General features: G+C 49.4%; 9 protein-coding genes across 9 annotated transcripts; 4 read left to right on the top strand and 5 right to left on the bottom strand.

The window, feature by feature from the left end:
* Nucleotides 1-528: 528 nt before the first annotated feature.
* BO66DRAFT_409334 (GTPase-activating protein BEM3) lies at nucleotides 529-4,336 on the top strand (the record flags this gene model as incomplete). The annotated part of the gene is made up of 3 exons (XM_025649171.1): nucleotides 529-1,181; nucleotides 1,242-3,652; nucleotides 3,708-4,336. 3 exons carry the CDS (start codon nucleotides 529-531, stop codon nucleotides 4,334-4,336), a joined length of 3,693 nt encoding a protein of 1,230 aa, XP_025506541.1.
* A 734-nt stretch (nucleotides 4,337-5,070) lies between these two features.
* BO66DRAFT_368715 (uncharacterized protein) lies at nucleotides 5,071-6,306 on the bottom strand. Its single transcript, XM_025645347.1, has 2 exons — nucleotides 5,970-6,306; nucleotides 5,071-5,865 (listed from the first exon to the last, which is right to left on the bottom strand). The coding sequence occupies exons 1-2, from the start codon at nucleotides 6,037-6,039 to the stop codon at nucleotides 5,228-5,230; spliced, it is 708 nt and encodes a 235-aa protein (XP_025506542.1). The 5' UTR covers nucleotides 6,040-6,306; the 3' UTR covers nucleotides 5,071-5,227.
* A 234-nt stretch (nucleotides 6,307-6,540) lies between these two features.
* On the top strand, nucleotides 6,541-7,422 carry BO66DRAFT_316647 (18S rRNA methyltransferase BUD23; the record flags this gene model as incomplete). Its single annotated transcript, XM_025643516.1, has 2 exons — nucleotides 6,541-6,563; nucleotides 6,621-7,422. The coding sequence occupies 2 exons, from the start codon at nucleotides 6,541-6,543 to the stop codon at nucleotides 7,420-7,422; spliced, it is 825 nt and encodes a 274-aa protein (XP_025506543.1).
* A 655-nt stretch (nucleotides 7,423-8,077) lies between these two features.
* Nucleotides 8,078-9,757, bottom strand: BO66DRAFT_436011 (isocitrate dehydrogenase (NAD(+)) IDH1; the record flags this gene model as incomplete). Its single annotated transcript, XM_025650896.1, has 5 exons — nucleotides 8,078-8,165; nucleotides 8,223-9,126; nucleotides 9,246-9,320; nucleotides 9,392-9,449; nucleotides 9,725-9,757. The coding sequence occupies 5 exons, from the start codon at nucleotides 9,755-9,757 to the stop codon at nucleotides 8,078-8,080; spliced, it is 1,158 nt and encodes a 385-aa protein (XP_025506544.1).
* A 1,211-nt stretch (nucleotides 9,758-10,968) lies between these two features.
* Nucleotides 10,969-11,286, top strand: BO66DRAFT_316719 (mating alpha-pheromone PpgA; the record flags this gene model as incomplete). Its single annotated transcript, XM_025643519.1, has 1 exon — nucleotides 10,969-11,286. The coding sequence occupies one exon, from the start codon at nucleotides 10,969-10,971 to the stop codon at nucleotides 11,284-11,286; it is 318 nt and encodes a 105-aa protein (XP_025506545.1).
* An 880-nt stretch (nucleotides 11,287-12,166) lies between these two features.
* BO66DRAFT_316851 (uncharacterized protein) lies at nucleotides 12,167-12,829 on the bottom strand (the record flags this gene model as incomplete). Its single annotated transcript, XM_025643528.1, has 1 exon — nucleotides 12,167-12,829. A coding segment is annotated over one exon (663 nt), but the record flags the coding sequence as incomplete, so codon positions are not given.
* A 974-nt stretch (nucleotides 12,830-13,803) lies between these two features.
* On the top strand, nucleotides 13,804-14,968 carry BO66DRAFT_399313 (proteasome core particle subunit alpha 7; the record flags this gene model as incomplete). Its single annotated transcript, XM_025648678.1, has 5 exons — nucleotides 13,804-13,806; nucleotides 13,875-13,940; nucleotides 13,999-14,157; nucleotides 14,245-14,571; nucleotides 14,630-14,968. The coding sequence occupies 5 exons, from the start codon at nucleotides 13,804-13,806 to the stop codon at nucleotides 14,966-14,968; spliced, it is 894 nt and encodes a 297-aa protein (XP_025506547.1).
* A 73-nt stretch (nucleotides 14,969-15,041) lies between these two features.
* On the bottom strand, nucleotides 15,042-16,009 carry BO66DRAFT_368733 (lumazine synthase RIB4). The gene is made up of 3 exons (XM_025645348.1): nucleotides 15,892-16,009; nucleotides 15,664-15,829; nucleotides 15,042-15,597 (listed from the first exon to the last, which is right to left on the bottom strand). The coding sequence occupies exons 1-3, from the start codon at nucleotides 15,932-15,934 to the stop codon at nucleotides 15,180-15,182; spliced, it is 627 nt and encodes a 208-aa protein (XP_025506548.1). The 5' UTR covers nucleotides 15,935-16,009; the 3' UTR covers nucleotides 15,042-15,179.
* Nucleotides 16,010-16,373: 364 nt separating this feature from the next.
* On the bottom strand, nucleotides 16,374-18,778 carry gfa1 (glutamine--fructose-6-phosphate transaminase (isomerizing) GFA1; the record flags this gene model as incomplete). Its single annotated transcript, XM_025649172.1, has 6 exons — nucleotides 16,374-16,594; nucleotides 16,676-16,837; nucleotides 16,891-18,284; nucleotides 18,356-18,587; nucleotides 18,643-18,713; nucleotides 18,774-18,778. The coding sequence occupies 6 exons, from the start codon at nucleotides 18,776-18,778 to the stop codon at nucleotides 16,374-16,376; spliced, it is 2,085 nt and encodes a 694-aa protein (XP_025506549.1).
* Nucleotides 18,779-20,119: the final 1,341 nt, after the last annotated feature.

Consider the following 20,119-nt stretch of genomic DNA (forward strand, 5'->3'; position numbering starts at 1 on the left):
TCCTTCCCCACCCAAGAACCAATGCCGGCGGCAAGGCTGTGACAACAGTCACAACACCCACTAATTACAGTCCGTTCCATCCCCTTTCCCCTACTTTCAATCATCAAAAGACCGAAATTGTCTCCGCGACTATTTAGAACCAAACTCAGATATCGGTCCACGGACCTTTCACTCCGAGGCTGCTCCAATCCTTATTTCGCGATTTCCTACCGGCATCAAGCATTCAGACGAGTGCTCTGGAACCGTTCGCTGCCCATTACCCGTCATCTCTCAAGGTTGGCTTGATCCTTCCGAAACGTCGCCCCTCCCGAAAGTGCCTCTTATCTTGCCTGCCGTGCTCATGCAGCATCTCCGCCTTCTCGCTTCGATAGCGGCTCAAGAGCGTTCAACCTTTCCGAAGCAGCGGCGAGAGTGGTCGGGGATGACTCAAAACAGTATGATATGGACATGAACGGACAATCGAACAAAAACCAGTCGCACACTATGCAAGGATCAACCGAGCCAAATACCCCGATGACGCCTCCCTCAATGTCGCCAGTTACCTCTTTACAGTCGATGTCAGAGAGGCGACCGGGTCAACGTACAATGCCGCGCACTTCATCGATCGACTCTGCGATATCCTCCCTGTCATCTGCTTCACAGACCAACAAATCTTCTTTTGACGCGAATGCTTTGAGTCAGGCTGATATTGGAAATTTGATAACTACTGCGGGATCGGCTGAAGCTGTTATCATACACCTTCTAAAAGAAAAGCATCATGCAGCATCACAAAATTCTCAGCTCTGGAGGCTGGTGGACAAGCAGCGCACGCTCATATTGGGACTAAATAAAGATCTTGAACGCGCTACGAAGGAAAAGGAGCGATACAGAAAGAAGGTCAAGGAATTACAAAGTCTGCCACCGCCGCTACCGAATCCGACGAGCGAATTTATGTCATCACGGCAGGCGATTGATGGAGCCGCCAAGTCCGGCCAAGAAAAATCTAAAGAGGCTCAATGGGAGGATCGGGCAGCCCTAGTAGATGATGCAGGTCTCGATGGTCATCATAGCAACAGTCGCTTGCACGATGTTCTTGCGATTGACAAGCAAACTACTTTCGAGCCGGTCGAGCCCCCTGAACAGCATACGGATCGAAGGATTGTAACTCACGGCTATCAATCGTCCTCTGACCTCCGTCAAGGGTTGTCCACAATCAACCAAGACTACCTTGCAAGCACTGGCTCGGTTGGGCATGATCGTAGACCTAGCAGCGACAGGTCACGAAGAATGTCTCAACCATCTCGGAAGCCTCCTCCAGCGCCACTCAACCTCGGACAAGCAGATCATATACCCTCTTACAATGTAGAAGACTCCGATTCCGGCTCTGAGTATGAGGACATTTTGGCAATGGAGGAGTTCCCGGCAACCCGCGGCAGAAGACGGACGAGAGACGAAGATGACCAGAATCGTGAGGCGCTTTGTGCAGCAGACAAGGATACGACTCATAAAAGCTTGGTTAAGACAGCACACAGCCCACCGTCAGATCAACAAAAATTACAACCTGTCAATCATGCAGATTCCCGCCACTCGAGCCATCCAGTGGCATGTTCAAGGTTACTTAAAGGTCACCCTACAATCGCCATCCCAAAGAGTCCTGGGTTACCATTAAGCCCAAGGCCTGAAGATCGCCCTCTTGGATCCCCTTTGCCGCGTTTACCTAGAGAGATCCCCCCGTCTCTTGTTTCGTTGCCCAAGTCTTCGGAGAGCACACTCTCTGGATTAGCGCTGTCTCCTCGCGTTGCCAGCCACCCAACTCCATCTGCTGCAGGCCCTTATACAACAGATGATAGCGCTGTCTATGGTTCAGCTCTTGTCGACTCTCTCGGCCAACAATTACCCTCAATCGATGAAGCTGTTAGGACGGATGCATCTCAGTCTCCTTGGAGAGGCAATGGAGTTTACCAAGGCCTTGTCTCAGGAAACTATCCAGACCTCTTGTTACCTCCTAACGCACTGCCCCTGGTTCATGTGAAAGTCTCTTCCTCACGCCTGCGGCCCTCCCGAAACAGTTACCTGGCTCCGAAGCCATTGGAAGAGGAGCCAGTCTTTACTTTAGGTGTGTTCTCTAGGTCTGGCAATGAAGAGCTCTGGCGCGTTGAAAAGGTTATCGCAGCTCTTCCTCTTCTTGACCAACACTTAAGGCAGCTGGGCTTCTGGGGGGGCAGGTTACCAGATAGGTCAATATTTAGCGGACACTCACCTGCCAAAGTCGATGCGAGACGTGCCGCGCTCAACTCCTATTTTGAAACACTTCTCGATACACCAATGGATGAGAAGGCAGCATTGATTATATGTCAATTCCTTACTTCCGATGCCATAGAAGCTCGAGACGACGAGACAAGCCTGCTCAAAGGGAACAATTTAGGTGGCATTGAGATTCGGCGAGGCCCGGACGGCAAACCCCGCAAAGAGGGTTATTTGACAAAGAGGGGAAAGAATTTTGGTGGATGGAAAGCTAGATACTTTGTTCTGCACGGCCCTGAACTTAAGTACTTCGAGTCGCCAGGTGGCCCTCATTTGGGAACCATTAGGATCTACAACGCCCAGATTGGCAAGCAGTCTCAAAATTCAAGTAGCCAGCCGGATTCTCCTTCTCGCGTTGAGGAAGACACCGATAATCAGTACCGGCATGCCTTCCTCATACTTGAGCCGAAGAAGAAAGATTCCACGGCTCTTGTTCGTCACGTTTTGTGCGCCGAGAGCGATGAGGAAAGGGATACGTGGGTTGACGCGCTCCTGGAGTATGTTGACGCACGAAGCGAGGACAAAGATGGGACTTATAGCACGCCCTTAAAAGCCCAAACGCCTGTGGGGAAGTCCGCTGCGAACGCGCCTGCAAAGTCTAGGCTGTTTGCCAATACAAGCTACAAAAAGCAAAATAAGAGTCTCGAGAACTCGGATGTGGAAGGTCTCGATATTGTCCAGGGATTTAGTTATGATGATGCTGTTCCTGCCGAACCTCCAGTTATTGGACCCTCCATGGACAAGCAAGCCCCTAAATCCCCTTTAGTCTTTTCAGGGTCATCGACCGACAGTCAAGATGCCAGTCAGGATTATGGTCAATCCTCGGCGAAAATTATATCTGGTCCTACCAACGGAGCTGTGATACAAGACGCAGGGGCCTGGGGCAACAAGACCGCAACAAGTGTCAAAGAGAAGAAACGGAGCATATGGGGATTTCGCACGAGATCATCGATGGATCTAGCCTCACAGCTTCAGGCAGCCTATGATGGCTCAACATCTCAAATGCTTAATTCATTCGAGAAAAGAGACTCTGTTAGGCCCGTTTTCGGTCTGGCCCTGGCCGAGGCCGTGGAATTTTGCGCGCCTCAGGGCCTTGATGTTGAATTGCCAGCTGTGGTTTATCGCTGCATAGAGTATCTGAAAGCGAAGGGTGCAGAGTCGGAAGAGGGGATCTTCCGTCTAAGTGGTTCCAATGTCGTTGTGAAAGCCCTAAAGGAACGTTTCAATAATGAGGGCGACTTGGATTTCCTGGCCGATGATGAGTACCATGATGTGCATGCTGTTGCATCTCTTTTCAAACAATACCTCCGGGAGCTTCCCACGACCGTTCTGACCCGTGAATTACACTTGGATTTCCTGCGAGTCCTCGGTGAGTATTTATGGAACTTATAGCTTCGAGATCGTTGCTCATGATATGCATCTAGAACTTCAAGAGAAGAAACAGAAGATCGCAGCGTTCAACGTCCTTGTCCACCGACTACCCAAGCCGAACCTTGCCTTGCTACGTGCATTGGCCCAGTTCCTGATGATCATCGTGAACAATTCCGACATCAATAAGATGACGATCAGAAATGTCGGCATTGTGTTCGCGCCTACCCTCAATATACCAGCGCCAGTCTTCTCCACTTTTCTCACTGACTATGAAGAGATCTTCAATAAGCCACCATTTTCTGGTGACGAATCACTGGAGTCTCGTGATGACTATGCCACCATTCCAGAAGAGTCCCGTTTCCCTTACCATCAGGTGCTGCCAGATACTGCTATACACAAACAGGGTCGGACAGGGAACCAGGAGCAAACGGGTTTTACACAGGACGCTTCTATGCTATCAGAATGTGTGTCTAGCTTCACACAGCAGAGCTACGAGGTATCCAGTAGTAATGCTAGGTCCGAGGTGTACCAATCGAACCAGTCAATCATACCTCTCGCTAACAAGATGTTGTCGCCGAATATTGACAACACGCGGTCTACCAAGTCCAAAAGGAGAGAAAGCTCTCTACTGTTTATGGATATCAACAACCATACCTTTTCACCTCCAGTGCAAGATGACTAATTCTGATAACCGAAACCTGGAATTACCGAGCGTTGGGATCAGCCTCGCGGCGAGACAGGCTCTGCATGCTGCCCAATTCCACTGCCTATTCTACCCCACTCACCCAGTCCGTGACTGGTCACTGTCTATATACTCTTCGGTACCTTTCTCATGCTTGATGCTACATGGCTCGTCTCCTTACGCCTTTCCTCCGTCCTCTTCCTTGAATTTCCCGCTTCGTCATTTGCTGGTCGCTTGGCATTGGATTTTCGGTTCTCTCCATGGTATTAATCTAGCATGTCTCTGTTCTCAAGGCCAGCTTTCGGGTCGAACGAATACAAAATGGCCCCGTATGTTCAGCCTGACACCACTTGACAGGCACGGCAACGAAACATTTAATAATAATGATAATATGAGAATGGCTTTTTGTACACTTCCTAGAAGCCAGCCAACAAAGAGCTTCATGGATTGTTGCTACTGACTTGGATGGCACATTTTACCGATCTGCTCAATTCTTCAGATTCGACAGAGCAAAGTTCAGAGACCATATACCCCACCCAGCTTCACGATAGAAAATCTTTTGGTTTCTGCCCGTCGTGCTTACACATTTCGAATGCATTGCAGCTTCTCTTCCTCAGCTTCTCCTTCTCTTGTCCATACATGTCCTCTCATTGCAGCAGAATATACATCCCCGTGTCACGTTTGAAGACTGCAAGCCCGTTCCTTTTTTTAGCCTTATCTAGACATACTCCTTTCTATTGAAAAGCCGATGAACGGATGATAGCCTCTATTCAAGAGATTGCATGATCACTTCTATCGTATGATGAACTTAGATGAAACGACTTGTGCCAAATTTCAAGGTGCAATTTATATTGCATGTGGATGTTGCGCATGAAGACATGTATCAGAGACCTAGAATCTCTTCGACCGTTCACCTTTCCAAAACCCCATCAATTCCCCATTCTCACTAACCCAATCCCGGAAGCCTACCACCAACGCTTTCGCCATCCCCTTATTCTTAGACCTGCTATCTGACGACAAAGCGCCGCCAGTGAATGCAGAGCCAGGAACGTGCTCCCCTGTCACATACTCGGAACCCATGCTAGGCAAAACGTTTTCCCCAGCACTTAGGCTGACGAAAAGCGCAAAAGGGACTGACCAAACACATAGTCCAAAGTAGGATGCCACTTCAGTGAAAGTTGGCATATCCTCAACGGTGACTTGATATGGGTGTCGCCAGCTTGTTGGGCTTCGCGTCGAGGGCAATGGCTGTGAGAAGTGACGAAACCAGAGCCAATGATTCAACCCCACGAGGACACACGACAAGATGAAGAGGGGATCGGATAATTTCACGACTGGGAAGCGGCGCAGGTTGCTGGCATATACAAGGTGGGAGCCGATACTAAGGGCTGAGAGGCCGAGAGGAAACCGATCAAACACGACAAGGAGCATCTGAACGAGGATTATACTGTATATCAGCCGGGATAGTAACCGACGGGCAAGGACGGTGTGTTCCTCCACGAGCTCTGACAGGTAATATAGCCCCGAAGCTGGAGTGAGTTAGTACTGGAGCCAAACTTCTGACTCTCCGGAACCAAGGGGTTTATGGCGAACAGCATCAGCATCGTTCCCATATGTCGTACTTTGCACGTACCTATTGCTAGGGTGAGGAAAGCAAATCCTACGATCACCCCCAAGTACCCTACAAGCGGGAAAATCCACATGATCTGTGTTGGGTGGCGCTGCAGTGGGCGCAGGCTGAGACTCTGGAGTCTGTTTGTTCTCTCGAGGGGATTCGAACAGTTGGTCAGATCACAACAGCAAGCGGCTTGGTCTCTTGGACTGAGGATAAAGACGACAAAATGACTTTGAAAGCCCTCGCGGTCATATAGAGAAAGTCAATATCAGCTACCTCCGTCACTGAGGATGAAAAGGAGGAAGAAAGCGGTTGGCATAGATATACTGCATGCGTGTCGTTGCGGAGTTCCATGCACTTGCTGCATGAATTCGGGCGGCAGGTGCGGGCCCGCAGGCGGCCAGGGAGTTTCCATTTTTTTTTTCTTCTGTGCCGCGGACAGAGTACTGACTTCAACCCCCAATTTTTGTCTACTTATTGGGAATATTTTTCCAGCGATTCTACTTTTCTCCCCATCGGCAGCAAGATACAATCCCCAGTCTATCAGTTCACAGCCGGCTCTACCACAGAGAATATACTTGTGATCATCATGTCGCGCCCTGAAGACATCCTGTATGTTCTGCAGCACTGTCTCCCTCCACCTGATACTAACATCAGTGACTATAATAGACCCCCGGATCTATATTATGGGGATCGCGAAGCCGGTCGTTATAATACCTCAAGCCGCGTAAAAAAGGTGCAAGCAGAGATGAGCCATAGAGCACTTGAGCTGCTCGATTTACGGACCCCGTCCCTTATCTTAGACGCTGGCTGTGGGTCTGGTCTATCAAGTCAAATCGTCTCGCAGGCCGGTCATCAAGTGATCGGCCTTGACGTCTCGGCATCCATGCTACAGCTTAGTTTAGAGAAAGACGATGAGGCCGTAGACCTTTTTCTATCAGACCTCGGACAAGGCGTTCCATTGCGCGCCGGATCACTAGATGCAGCGATCAGCATCAGTGCAATCCAGTGGCTGTGCAATGCAGAATCGAGCGATGTCAGCGCTGAGGGCCGCTTACGGAGATTTTTCGAGGGCCTCTATGCTAGTCTTCGACGCGGGGGCCGCGCAGTCTGTCAATTCTACCCAAAGAATGATGCTCAGCGAAGCATGATCAGTGGAGCCGCGATGAAGGCCGGTTTCGGAGCAGGTATCCTAGAAGACGATCCTGGAACGAAGAACAGCAAGTTGTACCTCGTTCTCACTGTTGGTGGCGGCGGGCTGCAGGGTGACATTACCGGGATTGTGAATGGCATGAGCGATGTCGACGTCCTTGATGCCAGAAGAAGCGCCACGGAAAAGGGGCGAGCACTGCCCTCTCGGAAAGGCGACAAGGCTTGGATTATGCGTAAGAAAGAACAAATGACCCGGAAGGGCAAGGTGGTCAAAGCAAATTCGAAATACACCGGCAGAAAACGGCGCCCTGCATTTTGATCTCATTTTCCGTGGCCTTCCCGAGGTTTCCGCGAAGGACATCAAATCGTTTATTGTTACAAACAGATCTTTTCTGCAAATTGTGGCATCAAGAACGGCATAACCAACCACATCGGCTAGTTGCACCGAGTCTGTCAAAGTAGCAGCTCATATCAAAGCCGGCTCGACGCACGGAAACGGTGCGTAACAACATCTGCCTGGCTTTTGCACTGCATGTGATGCAGTGGAATTTGCTTTGTTGGACTTTCTTCCTCCAGATCTTCTCACCAGCTCCTTTCAAGTGCGCGGTTTGGATTCACCGAGACCTCGAGTTTACGCATACTTGTTGGGCATTTGTTCCTCTGCCAGTGGATTATAGCTCAAAATTAGAAGATTGCTGTCGAGGGTTCAAATATGCAGGTTAATAGACACCTGGTCATCTTTCATGGGTCGCTGTTTACTTGCGTCACATTCGTCCTGTGTGCTTTGCTTCACGATCTTGTCGAAGGACTTTGTATTGTGCAGGACAATATGGTGGTGTACATGTGGATGATAGAACATATAGCGACAGTACCAGGAGTGAGCATAGTCTACCAGATAAGGAATAGATTAACAGTGAACAGGCCTATACAAGCTCTCATCATCATAATAGTAGCAAGTTCAAAGAGAAAGTTCTTTACAGAGCAGCCTCCATCTTGTCGAGAACAGCTCTGGTAAACTCGTGGGTGGTGGCCTGACCGCCCATGTCACGGGTTCTTGTTTTACTGATGGACGAAGCGTTAGTCAAAAGTCCGCAATGACCCTGGGAGAAACGAATTTACCCTTCACCAATCACGTCATACACCGCCTTCGAGATCCTGTTCGCATGGTCATCTAGGCCAAGGTGGCGAAGAAGCATAGATCCGGACAGAATCATAGCGCTGGGGTTCGCTTGATCTTTGCCCTTAATATCAAGGCCGACATGGCGACATCCGGGCTCAAACACAGCGACGTCACGACCCATGTTGCAGCCAGGAACCACACCAGGACCACCAACGAGGGCAGCACCAATGTTAGAGAGAATACCACCGTACAGATTAGGCATGACCATCACATCAAACTGCTGGGGGCGCGAGACAGCCTGCATGGAGGCGTTATCAACAATCATGTCGTTGACCTCCAGAGTTGGGTAGTTCTCAGCAACCTTGTGGAAGGTGCTACGGAATAGACCATCCGCAAGTTTCATGATGTTAGCCTTGTGGATGCAGGTGACCTTCTTCCTGTTATTGGCAAGAGCGAAACCAAAAGCGAACTTGGCAATGCGCTCAGACTTGGCACGAGTGATAATCTTCAGTGACTCCACCACACCTTGAACGGACTGGTGTTCAAGGCCGGAGTATTCACCCTCGGTATTCTCACGGATGATGCACAGATCAACGTTCTCGTGGCGGGTCTTGTAACCGGGAATATTCTTGATGAGGACAACCGAAGCGAAGATATCGAGCTCCTGACGAAGAGCAACGTTGAATGACTGGTGACCGGAGCGCTCAACGGGGGTGAACAAGATACCCTTGAGACCCAGCTTGTTCCGTCGCAGGGACGCGATGGACTCCTTGAAGAGCTCCTCCGAGTGCTTATTGCCGGTGTCCACACCACTAACATCCACTTGCTCCCACTCAATGGGAACATTGTCGGCCTTGAAGATTGTTTTCACCGACTCAGCAACTTCAGCGCCAATTCCGTCGCCTGTGATGATAATTGATTGCAGGTCAGTATTCGACACAGGGTGGAGACGAGAGAAGCAATAAGATGGCCGGAGCCAGGTATTGGAAGCTATGACTTGGAGAAGATCGGGGTCAAAGTACCTGGAATTAGTGTGACGGTGTACTTGCCGCCATATTTGGTCGGCTTGAAAATGTCCGACTGAACGCTAGCAAAGGCTTGCGGCGGAAGGTTAGTCACAGATAATTGTTGGCAAACCGTGTCGATGGCTTGGAAGGAGTTGACACACATCTAACGGAAATAGAGGAGCGGGCAAGGGTGGGCACCGCAGCGCGACGAAGGAAAGACTGTCACAGAGGCGTTAATAGGCGAGTGTAGCAAGGCGAATGGGAGAGACGAGTTATTGAGCTTGTTAACGGGTAAGAACGTAACAGAGGAGTCAAAGAAGAACAAGATCCATCTTAGAAAGCCGGCTGGAGCCCACTATTCCCAAAGTCTTTGTTTGAAGAGCTGGGTCGGCAGGCAATGATGTGCGGCCCAATAGGCAAGGGTGCGAAGGAATCAATTGAACAACTGATGCAGAAAGAAAGCAAGGATTTATGGTCTTTCTTCATTGACTTACCTGCGCAGGCTGCGCTGTCCGGAGAGAGAACATCTTGGCGGAGCAGAGGTGAGCAGAAAAGAGGGCAAGGAGAGGAGAGGCGCTGAAAAGCACTGGTTTTGGCAAAGAGGACGGGAAGGAGAAAGAGACGGAGGACGGCAAGAAAAGAGCGAGGCGAGGGGAGAGATGCACGAGACGCCGGAAAAAACGGGCGGATCGTCTCGGCATCCACCAAAACCTTTCCTTTTTCCCTGACAACAGCACGGGCCGATCTTATCTCTTGCCTAGTGCCTGGCTGGAGCTGCTAACGCTGAACTAATTGACAGGCTACGTAATTAGATTGAGCATCTCTCCTCAATACAACGAGAATGTGCCAAGTAGGTAATTTTGACCGTCTCCTACTTCATAGTACCTCGGAGCTGACTGCCAAAGTAGCCAAAGTAGCCGGTGTCGTTCCTCCCGCGGCGCTGATAAATGCTCTATCATTTCTTGGACCAACGCGTTTGGATTCCGGCGCCGGATACTAGATGGACGCAGTTCGTGGTACTGTACATCTGACCCGTTCGACATCTCTCTAGGATCTGAATGACTGCATGTTTGAATGTGAACTTTTCTTCCCGCTGAATCGACTCGAACTTATTGAGGGCTGAATTGGGAAAAGATTAGCCAATCATTGTCTTGTTCTCTTCAACACACCTTTGAACCTCATCTCTATTCAGGCCCTGATCGAGCGACTGGAGCAACGGAATATCGAGAACCACAAGGCAATATGCGATGCCACGCTTAGTTCTTCACTATACTCACAGTCTCTGCTGGCCATTACCATACGAATCCTCTCTAGTACCAGATTCATGTTTCCGCCAAAAATATCAGGCTGCCAACCTCTTGCTTACATGACAGCAGACAGGATACATTCTAGCCCATGCCATTGGCTTTTCTTTGATAATCCATGATTGATGCTTCCTTTCTGTTCTTTTTCCTTTTTGTTCGCAATAGGGCTATCAGTCTTGCCTTCGCCAACATATTCTGCGGGTCCACCAGTTTCATCAATAGAAGCCCATTCTATTGAAACACCTATTCAACGACCATGGCAGCATCTTTCGTTGTGCTTTTGTGCTTAAGCCACCCATATATAAGATGCCTCCCTTTCCATATTTTCATGGTCTGTACGGTGCCAGAAAACAAGCAAATCTGTCATATTTGTCCATTCAAAAACATATACAACAAAATACCATTCTTTGCCTCTGCTATTTTCAACCGCCACCATGAAGCTCCTATCCTTGATGCTTGCCACTCTTGCTGCCACTACTGTGCAAGCTGTCAGTGTGCAAAAGTGGTGCTATCTCCCTGGCCAGCCTTGTGCCATGATGAAGCGTGCGGCCGATGTAACCGGAGAAGTCAAACGCTCAGCTGATGCCTTGGCCGAGGCCATGGCAGAGGCTTCTCCAGCCAAGTTGCAGAAATGGTGCTACTTGCCTGGCCAACCATGCCAGAAGATCAAGCGAGCCGCCGAGGCTGTTGATGAGGTCAAACGCTCCGCTGATGCTCTTGCGGAGGCTATGGCAGCACTCGATGACGAGTAGTGTGCCCGAGCGTGGCATGTCGAAGTGGCCTTTTTCCCGGCCACGGCTTCTGCCCTTCCAGGGCCTGGAAGGCATCTACACGTTTCTTTCCTCTCTCGATTCTTTTTATGCTACTACTTCGCTTCTCTCTGGAGCTCGGTCCGATTTATGCTTCATATGCAATTTCTTGACGGCATTCCTGCCACGACCATGGGGGATTACGTTATACCAACCAGCAGCAATCTCTATGATCTAAGAACGTGGCATTGGCTGAGTCACTCGCTAACTTGATTCTCCGGTGCCGTCCATTCCTTGTGTGGTGGTAGTTGCGTCAAGTTCTTTCCTTCTTTTCCTCCTCCCTTCCTTCAGATCATGACCCTATCCATGACTCTCGCAGCCAGGAAGTTGTGTGCCAGTAGGAAAGGGGCGGAGGGTTGAACGACATTTGGCAACCCTTGGGTTAAGATATCAGGGTGATCCAGCAGGATGGAGAAACAGTATATAAATTTTGCTCTAGCATATGCATAAACCTCTGCTCCATTTTCCCGACTCGTTCAGTGGGATGGCACTAGTCAGAAAATAAAACTTCCTTCTTCTGGTCTCCATCAATTTCGTATGGAATATTACACAGCTCAAGTTATATCAACATAGCATTGCCATAGAGACACCATGCCCAGTGAATTTGTATTATGAGCCTGTGACATATGTGGTATTCTATATCTATGCTGCGCTGTCATTTTTTCATGGCCTCCCAACTGCGCATTCGAAAATATTGGAGCCCCTAAAGAGGAGTGCACAGGCATATTGCCGTGACAGTGGTTGGATTTCCGATACATTGTGAGCAATAATCCGTGGCTGTGATGGATTCACACCCCCAGGGAGCAATAGTCGGTACATATTCTCAATCATAGTACTTGGGTGATGCCGAATGCTCATACTCCCACCATCTCTGGCCCTGGGAGCGATAAACAGGATCATTTGCAAGCCTGTATGTTGATCCTGCCGTGGGCTCGCTTGCTGCACTCCCGTCTCTTCTGTTGGAGAGTTCTTTGTCATTCTGAGCGACAGCCCTATAGCCATTGATCATGTATGGCTCGGCATACTGGCTGACGCTGTGGTCAACGCCCTGGTCTAAATCATACATATCAAGATCATCAACCGTGCGAGTCTCATACGATGTGCTCCAGGGATCAGACATGCAGGTAGCCTCGGTCTTACCCTGGTCGCTGTGGTATCGGTGCTCCGGTGACAACTGCCACATCTGGATTAGGCGTGACCGTTGTTCTGGCATTGCTCCTTCGTAGAGCTTCCATTGTCTTGGCAAAAGTGTTGATGGATCAATGTTGTGATACCTCAGTGTGTCACTTGCTGTGGGGTGCAGGTGCATAGTGCTGGCCGGGTTCTTCCTGATACTGTATAACTCTGGGTCGGGGGGAACAGGAACAGAGCATAGTGATTGGTCGCTGGCAGTGGGTGTTGATATTTTGAGTGTCATACTCCTCTCGAAAAGCGCAGCGAGTTCTTGCTGGAGTTGCATGTTACTTTCGGATGCCGACAGTCGGCACTACAAGCCCTTTTGGTCAGGAGCTGAGTTCGAAGCAGTGTTGGACTCTCTACCTGACTACAGCATGAAAGTTCGGTCAATGGGGCGAGTGTTTCGGAACCCTTCGTCCCCTGGCTGCAGAAGAGACACTGAGGAGGAAATATAGACTCCATGGCAGAGTTATTGGTCAAGGGAAAAAAGATTCAAGTGCGAGAATGCCCCAGTGAATGAAGATCAAGCAACTGGTTCTGGTGGAATCCCAGTTATGCATACATGAATAGGAGGGAAGGAGAGAACGTGATTGTCCTTTGAGCAAAGTCACTTCTTTCTGAGAGACAGCCGCAGTGATTGACCAGGAGTAGTGGATTGATACATATATAAGGCACCGGGTGCAAAGCGGGCAGTGAGAGCACATGCTGCCCAATGCCCAAACGATCATGGTTCTCGTTGGGCACATGAAATAAGAGAATCAGGTAATTTGCCGAGAGTTCACGGTTGAATATAGTGAAGGTACTGTACAAGCGCAAGTATACAAGTGGGTGCTAGAAAGTAAAGATTCTTACTAGTACCTATTACCATGCCATCCTGGATGGTTACTGGCTGTCCGGCACTTGGTCACTACTAGGTACCCTGTACTTTCAGCTTCGCTTGGAAACAGTTTTTTCCAGCCTGCTGAGATGGACTCTTGGAACAACGTCATCTTACTTGATACTTTACCACGTGACTCGCAAACTCCTAAAGCGGCGAGTGGTCCGTGCGACCTGAGCTAAGGCCAGGCAGCTCCTTCCAGTGTACTTACTACCTTAGGCATAGGTAACGAACTACGCGCGTCAGCCGACTTGCTTGAAGTCACCATACCTTTCTTCACGACCTTCCAGATCTATTGTCCCGGACTCATAACACTCTATACCCAGTAACCGTCCACCTACACCTGACACTTCCTCCACATCCTTGTATCCCGATTCGCACCAATTCTGTGACTGTTCACAATCGCCATGGTTCGTTTAGGCTGTCTGCTTGCTCCTGACAACCCTGCTCCTACGATACTGACACCTTCATAATCTAGACATCTATTGGTACTGGTTATGATCTTTCAAACTCGGTGTTTTCGCCCGATGGCCGTAACTTCCAGGTAAAGTCCTGTGCAAGTAATCCAGGGGGCTAGGCAAGTCATTGACTATCTCCTACAGGTAGAATATGCGGTCAAAGCCGTCGAGAATGGGGGAACAGCCGTTGGCATCAGATGCAAAGACGGTGTTGTACTGGCGGTGGAGAAGATTATCAGCAGCAAGCTTCTGAAGCCTGGTGCGAACAAGAGGATAGCAACAGTTGATCGCCATGTCGGCATTGTATGGTGCTCACCTCGTGCCTAGATAAAGGCGTATTGCTCATTGCTAAACTTGCTTATGCTAACATGTGCGCTGGTGTTGATGTAGGTCTCGGCAGGATTAGTTCCCGACGGTCGGCATTTCGTCTCGAGAGCTCGAGACGAGGCTTCTTCGTGGAGAAATGTCTACAAGGGACCTATACCGGTCTCCGCTCTATCGAACCGGCTCGGCAGCTACGTACAGGCTTACACGCTCTATTCGAGCGTGAGGCCCTTTGGAGTGACCGCTATCATCGGAGGCTGGGACTCTGAAGCGGAGCTTGCGGTTGACGGTCAAGTTGGAAGCGGACCCAAAGCAGGTTCTGGCGGGAAGGTTGAGGGTGCAAAAGCCGGAGGTCCAGGCTTATACATGATCGAACCGAGTGGTCTGTATTGGGTAAGACCACCTTGCTTGCACGGCTTTGAGTTGATGATACATGCTGATAATGTGAAAGGGTTACTATGGCGCCGCAACTGGAAAGGGCAGACAGGCGGCGAAGGCTGAGCTGGAGAAACTGGACCTGAGTGCCGGCAATCTCAGTCTCATTGATGGCGTGAAAGAGGCAGCTCGCATTGTCTACGTCGCCCATGAAGACAGTAAGGACAAGGACTTTGAACTCGAAATGACTTGGATTAGTTCACTAGATGGTCCAACGCAAGGAAGACACGAAGAGGTACCGAAGGAGCTGCTTGAAGAAGCTGAGCGGGCGGCAAAAGCGGCTCTCGAGGGAGATGACGATGAAGATGATGCGGCGAAGGCCGACGCCATCGACAACGAACGCATGCAAGAGTGAAGTTTTCAGGTTCTAATCAATAGATGAGCAGGCGATTTCCGCGAGAATTTACGGCTTCTCTTCAATACTAAACGGGATGGCCCTTCCTTGATATCGATCTAGTAAATAAGGCTTCATCTGCTAAGATTTTCATCGATTGTAACCCTCATTAAGAACAAGAAGAGTTTCTTTCCAATTCGGGCCATATACCTTGTCAGCCGCTTGATCCACCCTAAATGTTTCTGCCTTCAGCCCAGTCTCTTCTCTTTGCTCCGAGTTCCACGGCTGCATTGCCCCAATCTTCACCATGGTTATGCATGCCCTTTTTACCCAATCCGGCTCTTTCCAGGCCTTGTTCCTCGTTCAGTACAGTAAGTACACCAAATATGACAGGCACGCCCGTCTCCAGCTGGACGCGCATCAGTCCGTGAGTCACAGCATCGGCAATGTATTCGAAATGCATTGTTTCCCCTTTGATCAAAACACCTATCGCAATTATGGCATCGAATGGCTGGGGCGTATCAGTAGATGGAGGCTGAGTAGATTGGTTTGCAAGGTCTGCAGACGAAGAAGAGAGCAAGTCCGTGGCGCTGATGGCCTGAGCAGAAGCCGAGCTTCTGGCAGCTTGAATCTGCGAGGCGGCATATATCCTAGGAGTACAGCATTAGAGGAACTACTACCGAAAAAACAGTTGGCTTTCCTTAGCGCTCGCTTACCGCTGCGCTGCATAGGGCAACTCATAGCTGCCTGGAACGGTATGCAGTGATATATTCTCCTCCAGAACTCCGGCTGATAGGAGGCTTCGTTTGGCCCCGTCAACAAGAGGGCCGATTATCTCCATGTTCCACCGCGCGTGAACAATTGCAATTCTGAGCCCCGAGCCTACAGGGATCAGTGTCAAGCAACAGGGCATGTGCAAAATGCTGAAGTGGGGTAGCCCTCACCGTTGTGTACCTGCGCGGCTCCTGGACCTTTAATTGTAGTCATTTTTGCGTTGAACTGAGGATTTTAATCTGCAATCTGGTTACTCTGTTGGATTTTTGAGACTATAGGTTGTACGAGGTGTAGAGTTTACAGCGAACTGGCAGTTGGACGTTTGCGGTTGGGATCCGGAAGTGGGGTCCGAACCGGGCCCGCTAAGCCACTCCATAGTGTTACTACGTAGGTTTGCAAGCTTTGATATATACGTGTATCAAGCAATCCTGGCTAATCCGGAGGGCCCTTATAGTGGCAATGAGCTCATTGCTCGCATGTATCTAAAGGCAAGCTACGCAAAAATGATCATTCTCGAAGATAGACGAATACTTTATTCCAGGGCTCGCATCTTTTGTCGTTAAAAAATTGTAGTCATTTGTATGAAGGCTATGGTAGAAAATAGAACAACACGGCACTATCTGCTGTGTACTGGTAAGACCACATATTCAAACTACTCGACGGTCACCGATTTGGCCAGGTTCCGAGGGAAATCAACATTCAAACCCTCTGTGACCGCAAGCCAATAAGCGATTAGCTGAAGGGGGATGACATTGATAAGCCCTTGGAGACAGTCGACTGTCTTAGGGACTTCAATCTTCTCCGTCTGAGCTGAAGAAAACTCCGGATCATCGTGGTTGCAGATGACAATAGGGCGACCTCCACGGGCGATAACTATCATATGGTCAGTCTATCCTGAAGGGCCCATATGCCAAAGAATGATAATTTCAGGTGCGGGAAGGCGGTTGTACTTACCTTGCTGGTAAGCATTCAAAGACTTGATGAAGATGTTGTCCCTGGTGAGAATCATGATGATTGGCAGGTTCTCGTCGACTAAAGCAAGAACACCGTGCTTCAATTCACCCGACATGACAGCTTCGCAGTGGAGGTAGGAGATTTCCTTGATTTTCAACGCGCCTGAAAGAAATTAGTAAGCACCATATAGCGATCCCCAAAGTCACAAAGCATACCTTCAAGGGCCGTAGGAAATTGGCCACCTCTACCAAGCAGAAGCAAACTCTTCTGGTCCTTGAAAAACTTTTCGCACATTTGCTTGATAGGCTCGTTAAGTTTCAGGATCTCTCTGAACTGGTCGGAGATCTTGGAAAGTCCCTCCATGATCTCTTCGCGTCTCTTTTGCTTGGAAGCGCGGTCTTCGCTCAACGAAAGGGCAAACATGACCATGGCCACGAATTGTGAGGTATAAGCCTTGGTTGAAGCAACGCCGATCTCAGGACCCGCATTGATGTGAACACCGCAATGGGTCAAGAGCGAGATAGAGGAACCCACAACATTCACAATACCCACAGTCAAGGCACCTCTTTCGAGACAATACCGAAGTGCCATAAGTGAATCCGCAGTCTCTCCAGATTGGGAAACAAAGACACACGTGTCATCGCGGAAAATAGGCGCCTGTCTGTCTAGAAAATCGGAGGCAAGCTCAACGGAGATAGGAATCTCAGTAAGCTCTTCGAAAACTCCACGCACAGCCATACACGAATGGTAGCTCGTTCCGCAAGCAACGAAGATGATTCTTCTGCACCGCCGAATGGTAGAAATGTACTGTCGAAGCCCGCCGAGCGTGACCTGCTTGTTCGCAACATCCAGTCTACCTCTCATGGTGTTGACCACGGATTCTGGTTGCTCAAAAATCTCCTTTTGCATGAAATGGTCAAATTTTCCTTTCATGATCTCCTGCAACTCGAGTTCGATTGTCTGAATGGCGCGGACATTGGAGGTTCCATCATCTTTGGTCAGACGGTGAATGTTTAGCTGGCCCTCGTGGATATGAGCTATATCATCATCCTCAAGGTAAAGGACCTTCTTCGTATGTTCGACAATCGCCGATGGGTCGGAAGAAAGGAAAAATTCTGCCGGCTGGGGGACACCATCATCAGACAGGAAAGCACGAGACTGAGAACGATGCAGGAGGGACTTGTCAGGGGGAGCGAGGAGCCCGGTGGCGGACTTTTTGATGGCTACGTTCTGAGAAGCCTGCTCAGCCGGAAGGGCACCGTCTTCGGAGAACTCGACGTCCACGAAATCAACCTTCATTTTCTTGGATGTGCGGACACCGATGACCAAGGGAGACCCTTTACGGGCAGCGATCACTTCATGAGGGTAGTGCACGGATTTGATGAGAAGACCAAAGGCACCCTCAAGCTCCTTAACAACAGCCTTGGCCAGTACTGTAAACTCGATGTCTGGCTGTTGGTCGTAAAGATATTTCGTGAGCTTGGCGATACACTCAGTGTCTGTCTCTGTTTCAAACCGGAAGCCTTTACTCTCCAGTAGAGCTTTAAGCTCCTTGTAGTTGGTGATGATACCATTGTGAACGACAGCGAACTCCCAGTTCAAGTCGGACCTATGCACTCGGGAGGACAGTCGTATGCTTTAGCCAAAGAACCAGAAAGCAGCCGGAGACGTTTGACATACCTATGTGGGTGGCAGTTCTGACGAGATGGTGTTCCGTGGGTGGCCCAGCGTGTATGAGAGATACCAGCATGAGATTCAAAGGTCTTAGTAAGGTCGGGTTTCGACTCTTCGATAAGCTCTTTCAACTTTGCAACCTTGCCAACCTCTTTAAAGGCACAGACTTCATTCTTCTTGTCACCATCGATTGCAAGTCCCGCAGAGTCGTATCCACGGTATTCAAGTCTCGATAGACCTACGCAGCGTTAGGATGGCACGATACTAGATCCAGCAGGTACAGGGAAACTGACCATTGAGCAAAGTATCAAGGATATATTTGCGGTCCCTCTCAACGAGGTAATTAATGTATCCGAAAATGCCACTAAGCAGTACATTCAAGTCAGAGCAGCTCGGCCCGCACTATCAGGAAAGCAGAACATACCACATGGTTGGGGTCCGAACACAACGTGATAAAGATCTAGGCGATATTGTCTTTCGGTTGGAAATGCACTCGACTCAGACTTTGCTTGAAGTTTCGCCGATGGATGCCAACTGTGGGAGAGCATGTTAGACCGAGCGGTGATTCTTTGAGGCGCAAGCAACAGATAAGGGGCGTGCGGGGGAGGTGTTTCAAAGCGGTTCCAACATACACTGCCAGTATCTTTTGGTTGAGATAGAATCAGGATCTTGTTGGTGGGAGAGACGGCTATTATCAGGGTAGGGAGAAAGGAAGATTCGGAAAGGCAAGGGATAAATAGAGTAGGTAGAAGTGGAAGGGTATTAGTAGTAACTGAAGGGGAGCAACAAACAATGAAGGTCGGAAGGAGGGGGAGCTGCTATGTTTTATGTGGTAAGATTGACCCACAATTAGCACACAGACCAGGGAAGCTGCTACAGGCACCCAGGGCACAACCATTTATCAAATGAGGTGGCAGCCAATAAGCCCACACTCTACGCCTCACACGGTCTATTGGTATGTTTCACCCGTGACTCAGCTCTGGACAACCGCTGGGTAATGTTGGCATCTTCCCCGGGGTACTATATATGTAGGCATGGAGGATTGCCGAACAATATGAAACCAGACTGTATCTACTACGTATTACAGGTACTCTCCCAGTTGCTCTACTCCACCGTTCGAAGTGATGAAAATCAAGTACCCAGTTTTTGACCGACTAAACTGAGCAGGCCAAGGTTTCGAACACATGGCTATGGTTTGAGTATCACGTATACTGAGTAGAAGCAGTCTATCGGTAGTACCGTACAGCTAAAAGTTCATCACATAGTTTCAAGTACTGGGTTATTTAGAGGGCCACGCCGCCACAGTCCTCTAAACATAGCTTTCTAATAATAGGCCACAGGCGTCTTAGTGCCGATTTGTGCCGTGGTAGGTAAGTCGCTAGTTAGCTTACCAACTGACTAAGTAAGACCTTGTAACTTAACTTATTTCGCCATTTCAATTCAATAAAGGTCAATATCACCACACCAAGAGGTAGACAATTGTATGATTGCTTGGCTAAGCTGAGTCTCTTTGGGAATACCCATTTTAGCTGTATGCAAAGCCTTCTGCTTACAGAAATGCAGCCCCTAATATAGTACTCGAGTAGTGTCGTATCAAAAGCATATGGGTCTTTACCACCCAGACGAAGGTTTTATAGGCAGTTTTAAAGCTCAAATGGAGAAAGGGGAAGGGGTGCCCCCCCGAGGGCACAATAGGGCATGGTCTCCCATTCGAACTTTCTTCTGTCTTCTCCTACTGCTAGTACGGAGTAGTTAGTATGTTTATCTATA

The sequence above is a fragment of the Aspergillus aculeatinus genome, assembly GCF_003184765.1.
Source record: "Aspergillus aculeatinus CBS 121060 unplaced genomic scaffold BO66scaffold_10, whole genome shotgun sequence".
Taxonomy (NCBI): Eukaryota; Fungi; Ascomycota; class Eurotiomycetes; order Eurotiales; family Aspergillaceae; genus Aspergillus; species Aspergillus aculeatinus.